Source organism: Dermacentor variabilis, chromosome 2 (genome assembly GCF_050947875.1).
Source record: "Dermacentor variabilis isolate Ectoservices chromosome 2, ASM5094787v1, whole genome shotgun sequence".
In the NCBI taxonomy this organism is placed as follows: Eukaryota; Metazoa; Arthropoda; class Arachnida; order Ixodida; family Ixodidae; genus Dermacentor; species Dermacentor variabilis.
Genome location: NC_134569.1, coordinates 207631512 through 207639366, shown reverse-complemented (window position 1 = coordinate 207639366; position 7855 = coordinate 207631512). Strand labels below are relative to the sequence as shown.

General features: G+C 47.1%; 1 protein-coding gene across 2 annotated transcripts; it reads left to right on the top strand.

Moving 5' to 3' along the window:
* Nucleotides 1-4042: 4042 nt before the first annotated feature.
* Nucleotides 4043-7245, top strand: LOC142571161 (uncharacterized). 2 transcript variants are annotated; one of them, XM_075679439.1, is made up of 3 exons: nt 4043-4142; nt 4950-5096; nt 6527-7245. In XM_075679439.1, exons 1-3 carry the CDS (start codon nt 4119-4121, stop codon nt 7142-7144), a joined length of 789 nt encoding a protein of 262 aa, XP_075535554.1. In that variant the 5' UTR covers nt 4043-4118; the 3' UTR covers nt 7145-7245. The 2 variants fall into 2 exon arrangements, with proteins under 2 accessions (XP_075535554.1, XP_075535555.1); XM_075679440.1 differs by lacking the exons at nt 4043-4142; nt 4950-5096 and adding an exon at nt 5836-6164.
* Nucleotides 7246-7855: the final 610 nt, after the last annotated feature.

The window sequence follows — 7855 nt, the reverse complement described above, 5'->3', positions numbered from 1 at the left end:
TGCCGGACGGACCCGTCCCAAATTCCGGCGATTCCTCGTCACCAACGACGATGCATGCGCGCCTGCACGCGAGGAAATCTCTAACGTAATTATACGTTCTTTGGCCTAGTCCTAATGTTCTAATTGTTTTTAAGAATGATTCGTGTTTAACGTCGTCAAAGGCTTTTTTAATATCTAGGCCGAGAATTGCCTTAGTGGAGCTGGTAGTGTCGTCTACGATCTGGTGTTTAAGCTGAAGCAATACGTCCTGTGCGGACAGGTTGCGGCGGGAACGCGTCACGGTCTTCAAGAAAGTCGGTCACGCGGGTGAGAACTGCGTGTTCCATGACTTTGCCGACGCAAGACGTAAGCGAAATCGGTCTTAGATTATCGAGCGTAACTTGCTTGCCGGGTTTTGGAATCATGATAACGCGCGCCCGTTTCCACGCTTCGGGAAGGGAGCCCCCTCGCCAGCACTCGTTGACGTAGGTCGCGAGGCGGGAGATTGACTCGTCGTCTAGGTTACGGACAGTCTTGTTGTTAACCCGGTCCGCGCCGGGCACCAATCGGGTGTTTAGTTCTGACAGGACTATCCGAATTTCTGCTTCGCTAAATTCCGCGTCCAGTTTCTCGTTTGCGACGCCGTCGTATTCGGCATGTTGGATGCTTTCGGCCTTCTTAAAGTAACGGTCACGTATTGCGTCGAGGAAGTTATCGCCTTTGTAATCTCTTACTAGTGTACGAGTCTTGTGGACAATGCAAAAATCTAGCGGACAATGCAAAAAAAAAAAAAAATTTACGGACACTTGCGAATATCTGTGACAACGCGGCGACAAATCTAGCCCTTAAGTTTAACACAGAGAAATCAGGAATCGTGATCATTAATGAAGAGACGAGTAATTATCTGGTGTCAGTTTAACAGCAATTCATACCTATAGCCAAGTAATATAAATACCTCGGTGTATATACAAACGAAGGGAAGGCTTACTCAAGCACCCACCAATATAACCTGAAAATGAAGGGGAAGCGGAATGCAGCAATAATAAAACATAGACCACCTTGGGGGTCACAATGAGTGTGAAGTGATCCGTGGAAAGGAGTAATGGTGCCAGCGCTAACGTTCGCAACTGCCATTCTATGCTTAAAATCGGATATCTTGTCGCGGTTGGAAGTTAACAAAAGATCGGTATGCCGGTTGGCTTTGGAAGCCCACGGTAAAACCACAAATGAGGCAGTACAGCGTGACATCAGTTGGGCTCCTCTTGAAGTCAGAGAAGCGCAGAGCAAGATTAGTTTCGAATAAGGGCTCGGAAACATGGATCAAAGTAAATGGGTGGCTAAACTGCACAAGTATCTGCACCTGAAAATCGTGTACACAGAATGGGGGAAGAGGTCAAGAAGTTGCCACTCATGTACAGGGTACTTGAAAGTGTAAATAGATAACCAGGAGTGACAAGAAAAACGTGAGAGAAACAGCAACAGTGAATTGGATACAAAAAATGGTAAGGAAAAGGCCCATGGATATTTACATGAATGAGATTAAAAGAATTACAGAAGGAAAAATCTGTACGATAACAAAGAGGGTTGTGCCTTGCTATTTGAGGCTCCAGATGGTTGCCTAAAGACAGAAACATGGAGCAAATGTTCGCAACAAGATGAGGCGTGTGTATGCTGCAACGAAACCCCGGAGTACACTCAGCACATCCTAATGGAATGCGAAGGGATTCACCCAGTGAGACCCGTAGGTCAGGTACGCCTTCCAGTAGCGCCTGTATTTAGAGTGGACGGAAGCATCAACCGGTCAGCAGTCAAGATAAGGATGACGCGTTTAGTAGTTTTGGCGGCAAAAGGCAGGGAAGAGATTGATCCGTTACAGACATAGGTAGCGATACACAGTAGACGGAGAAGTTTTGAGGAAGGAAAAAAGAAGATTATAGATATGTCAAAAATGCTAGAATGAAAAACATGTACAGCATACCATGATCAATTACCTCAAGCAAGTTAAGTTACTGTTTGTCATCACCCCGTTTCAATAGGGCTGCCAATAAATTATTATCGTCGAAGCGTGTGTGAGGGAGAGAGAGAGAGTAAACATCTTTATTACATAAGTGAATCGTTAGAGAGGCGTCCTCATTCCAGAATACCTTGAGCTCGGGCCGCGTCCCGGGCCCTCGCATCAGCCGTTGGTTCTGACCAAGGCTGTCTCCCAAAGCTCGTTAGCTTTATAAATGTTCGGTGTAGGCGGTTGTAGTCAGGCGTCATTGCGCCGAAGAGTGAGACAGGAGCCCTGCTGCATACACGCGTCATACACGACGCGTCCCTGTGGTGGAAATACGGTGTGTGGCTACACTGATTCAATGCTGACCGCATTAACGTCGACATTATTCATCGTGAGATGGGTTCTGCCGGAATTTTGTTCTCCTGATAACCGTGGTGATGGCGCCTTGATGTTACAATGGATTCGAAAGGAAAGCGCGACGCCACGAATCACGATAACGTTTGACACCGTAATTCAATAAAGTACTCGCAAATATAACATCTGAATATCCTCGAAGAAGACCCCATGTTAATTTTTTTTTGTCAATCTTACGCGAATTGATTGTTCTAACACCGTTGTCTCTAACTGATTCGATGCCTTTTTCTACCCATAAACTCCAATTTTCACGACCTCACCGCACCCTAAGGTTTACTTGAAATCCTACGAGTCCCAAACATACACAAAACAGCTTGACTGCGTCTAGCCCCGTCCAGGTGATAGTTGCCGTTGTTTGGTGAATTGCCCGACGAGAGCTGTTACTCGGATCTTCTGTGTGCGATATCATAGGCTATTTTCAGTAGCGCAAGCAGTAACCACGCTCACAAGACGACGCAAATTCACGCAAACGGCGCATTTCAGATGGGCGTCACACTATTATTATTATTTTGGGGTTTTACGTGCCAAAACCACTTTCTGATTATGAGGCACGCCGTAGTGGAGGACTCCGGAAATTTCGACCCCCTGGGGTTCTTTAACGTGCACCTAAATCTAAGCACACGGGTGTTTTCGCATTTCGCCCCCATCGAAATGCGGCCGCCGTAGCCGGGATTCGATCCCGCGACCTCGTGTTCAGCAGCCCAACACCATAGCCACTGAGCAACCACGGCGGGTACTGACACACTATGCAAGTGCACGTACAAGGTACTACACGGGTGCACGTACACTTTGAATTAACTTAAATACTAAACAGGCAATGTTAAAAGTGACAGAAGAATTGTGTAGCAGATACTGCAACAAATGGGGGGGGGGGCGCAAATTTGAGAGTGATTAATAACAAGGGCTGGCTTACATGAATGAAACTAGAAAATGACGTTTAGACAAAACAAAATAACAGATACAATAAACGTTCTAGGTTTTCAAATTCTAGATTCTATAAGTAACTACAACAGTAAGAAAATGTATCCTGATGTTAAGAACAGCTAAAAGATAGGTCATTAATAATTTTTCCATTTTACTTCTGCTTCTGTTCACGTAAAACGCGCTCTAAATGCGCCCTTTCGGTGCGCATAAACGTTGCTATGTAATTTAAATGTAATGTGCCATCAAAGAAACCTACGGACACGTGCAAAAGAAGAAAGTTACAGATGATGACCTTGGAGCTGTTTAAAGAAATAATCGCCGCACATGTTACATAAACAAAAAGAAATCAGGAATATGTTTTTGAAAGAGGTCACTACCAGCCTATAGAGACATTGCGTGGGAGACAAAAGGGTGCGCCATGCCTTCTCTGCTAGAATATTACGTATGGTTAGGACTGAAAAATGCTTGCAGTCACGTTTAACGCCTCCAGCAGAAATGGACGCCCTCGCGGAGCGGATGTGAAATGCGTTTCACGGGAAACGCACGCTTTTCGTGATAAACGACTTCAGTCGAAATAACACGAGACAATGTTGTTTTGCAAGAAGGGGAAGCAAAGCGAGGAGTGATAAAAAAAACATCAACAGGTTTGAATGCGTGTTTCGCGTACGCAACAATTTCACACCCGCTGTTGACGAGAGTATAAAAGCTAGCTGGGTCCGGCAAGGAGCCGGCAGAAGACATTCGCCATCGCCTCAGCGTCGTCTCGTGGAGAACAACGTCTCCGGACAGAAGTGGGAGCTTCATGAAACTCGCAATGTTTCCTGCGGTGAGAAACAAAGCGGTGCCCTTTATCCGTCAACAAACTGCCTCAGCAGTGTCCACTGATAGCTCAGTTATTTTTTTTTTCCTTGGCTATCATGCTTGAATGTGTGAGCGGATGCACAGGAGAATCGTACTACTTGGAGGCACATTTCTGTGCTAAGTCGATACGCTCAGCAATTTCGGAACGACCGCATGCGTTGCAAGTTAAGCAGAAGTCATTTAGCCAAAAGCACCGTCAGTATTGTTTCTACGTCCTCTACGTGTGCAAGCAAGTTGAACTGTTTTGTCATTGCCTAAACGGAGAAGTGAGAAGTAAACTTGAATGTAGAAAGATTATGGTGGGAATTCCAGGCGTGCAGAACGTGGAACGCTTTTATCCCAATGAGTTATTATGTTCTATTTATGTGCTGTAATGTTTCGGCACACATCCATGACTTGTGCATTTTCGTTGTTATTTTAGAACAAAAGTGCCTCCCCGAGAGTTGCCTTCCCCATACTGTGTCGTCTAGCTTTCCACTAAATTTCGACCGTCGTTTACCTACAGTGGCGCAAGACGCCGTAGTGTTCGCGGAAAGATGAAAGTTTCCGGTGCGTCGAGCCCTTGGTAATTAAGACCCCGACACCCAAAGCATCTACAATGCCACCATTTCGTCAATCTCAGAAGTACCTCTCGTACGCTTTTGCGTGATCTTGAATGGATGAGTCACGCGTATTTCTTACAACGATCACACGGCACTTTTCCTTGGGGAAAGTAGCGATACGCAGTATTGCTGCTCCAAAAGATTCACATGTTGTCTCCCTCAAACACAAGGTGCAAGTTCTGCTTCTCTGGCTCGTTGGTAACGCCTTCGCTCAACACCACAACCAGCCGGCTCGAGCCGCACAACAAGGCTTCGACTATCGCAACTACCTTGCTGCTGTGGCCCCTTACGCAGGAGGATACGACGCCTACGCCGCTGTGAGTGCAACCAACGCTGCCTATACAGCAACTCTACAGTAGAATTTTGGAGAAACGGTGCCTTTTAGACTTGTGCTCTTAGATTCGTGGACGTAGATGCGCTGGCCCGGCGAAAGAAACCTTTCATGTTCGCGTGATCTACCCGGATAAATTCGTCAACACATCTCGTGGTTGCGTTTTATTCTAACGGTAGGATTTCGAAATTATTCAACAAATCAAAAATAGAAATCCTAATAAGCGTTCATGGCAGATTCTGCTGACCACTAACCGGAGTTGTGTCGCTTGGCACCAACGCGCATTAAAAAAAATTTTAAAGCGAAAGCGTTACTGAACGCGAACTTGCAATTTCGCCGTGGCGGTGCTCCAAGGATGCACATTTATTTATTTATTTATTTATTTATTTATTTATTTATTTATTTATTTATACATACTGCAGCGCAATTTGCGCTATAGCAGGAGTGGGTTGAGAAAAGGTACAGAAAATGCATTGGAGTGTACAGTGGTAAACACAAGTGAATACTTACAAAAGAGCACTGATGAAAGGAAAATACACAAGAAGTTATACAAACACATGACGTCACAACGCGCGCCTCGCCACGGATATTTCTCTCTCCCCCTCTCTCTGTCTCGCTGCCTAGTAACTACTGCGCATGCACCACTGGTAGCACCGAGCCACAGGTGTTCCGCAGCTGCGCAGCGCCGCGCCTGTCCGCTTCCGCCGTTTGGTATGACGTCACACCGAGTTCTCGTCGTTGCGCTCGCCTCCGCTCGCTTCGCCAGCTGCGTCGCATGCCTGATCAAATATCGGAGGATTAAAAAGGAGAGCTCGCGTGCGCCGCGACCACATTTGAAGCGGCAGTATGGACGGCGACAATTCTGATAAGCAGGAGGAGGCCTGGAATCGACATCGGAACGAGATGAAGAGGAAACGAATCGCCCAGGAAACAGACGAACAGCGCGCTGCAACATAGCTAGACAACCAGACTAACCTGGACTTGCAATCAAGATTAACCAAGGCTAACCATGCTATGCCTTAGCTTTCGCTACGTGTATCCTGGCATAGCCGAGGTAAGCCACTGCCATTTGTTTAACGCGCGGGCTATAACTCTATCACACTCTTTGTTCGGTGCTTCCTTCGCTTGCATCTAACTTGCGGCTCCTGATGTATGCAAATGCCGATTTACGAACGATGCCTTTTCATAGTATTGTAGAACTTAAACGCTCCTACAGATATTTACACCGTCTTCTATACAGAGTTAACAAGCATTTCACTGTGTAACGTCAAATGCCACAGACTGAGGGGACTAGATTTCTTGTTATCCACAACCATAGAAGGAAACAGTCAGGGAATACGACGCCTTACGTTAGTGCTGCCTTGCGTAGCGTTATGCAAAATCGTCGAAGCTACATTATAGTGCTGTGCTCTCCAGCATTTCCAGACTCCGGCGCAATACAGTCTCGGCTATGATGCGGCGGGCGAGTACAACGATCGGCAGTTCGGCACAGGGCAGGCCGGCTCTAACGTCGCCAGTTTCGGCTTGTACGGCTACCCGGGCGCCAGCGGCCTCTACCGCCAAATGAACTACGTCGACGCCGTGCAAGGTTTCCGGGCCCCAGTTGGTACCGTGGGTACCAGCGAGCCGGGCAGATCTCCTGGTGTCAGCGGCGACGCAGTTTTCAACGCACCGCCGGTCGGCCTCCCTGTTCCGACAGGACGGGCCCAGAATGCTGCAGCCGCAGCCTACGGTGCGAGGGCCGCGGTACCTAACGCCGGAGACTACAGCCGTTATGGGCGGCCGGTACCCGACCCGTACGCACTCGCTGCTGGCGCTTTCGAGTACGCTCCGTACGGACGCTACGGCTACGGATTCAACGAGGCGGCTCTCGGTGGACAGGCTTACGGCAGCTTCACTCCCTATGGTCCTGCCGGCTACGCTGCTGGCTATAACCCCGGTACCGATGCGGCATCTACGGGGTACGCACACCGTCCTTCCGCCCATCAGGCCTCACGCCGCATGGCCACTGGGAGCAGCATGCGAAAGAAGTAGCACGGGAACTGTGGTCAGTTTACGATCAGAATGTACTGGTATGGAACATACTACTTGAAGAAAACAAATAAAAAGGAACTTGTCTGAAGCAGATGCTTAATAGAAAATTGTTGTGGTGGCGCTTGGGAATTATTCACGGTACCAAATTGCGTTGGGAAATTCCGCTCCGCAAAACATGATCCAGGCCGTCATCGTCATTACCTCATCATCAATCTGAGTGCAGGCAATAGGCTGGTCTGGATGATGTGCTATTATCTTTCTATGTGCGTGTCAGCAGGCAAAAAGCAATGACACGCAAATTATGAAGTGAGTGAGGATAACGTTTCAAAGGACTGTCCATCGTCATTTCTTTGTATTTATCGTAGCTCTGGTAGTAGCTGTGAAGTCAACAACCAATTTGTTCCACTTCAGCACCTTTCGACACAGGTTGCCCCTGTTCTGCGTGCTGTGAACCTAGAAAACACAGTGAACTCTCACGTGAGTGAACTTCAAGGGACCAAAGGAAATAGTTCACTTAACTGAAAGTTCACTAAACTAAATATTCACTAGACCAACATAAGACATAGAATACAGAGTCACAAGTTTGAAGTGCAATTCATGGAGCAAAAGACATGGCATCAATAGTATTAGAAATGTGTGAAATGGAATTTGTAGATATCAACAAGTACAAGGTTCATAACAGTTATAATGCTGCCTGTCTCACTTAGAAAA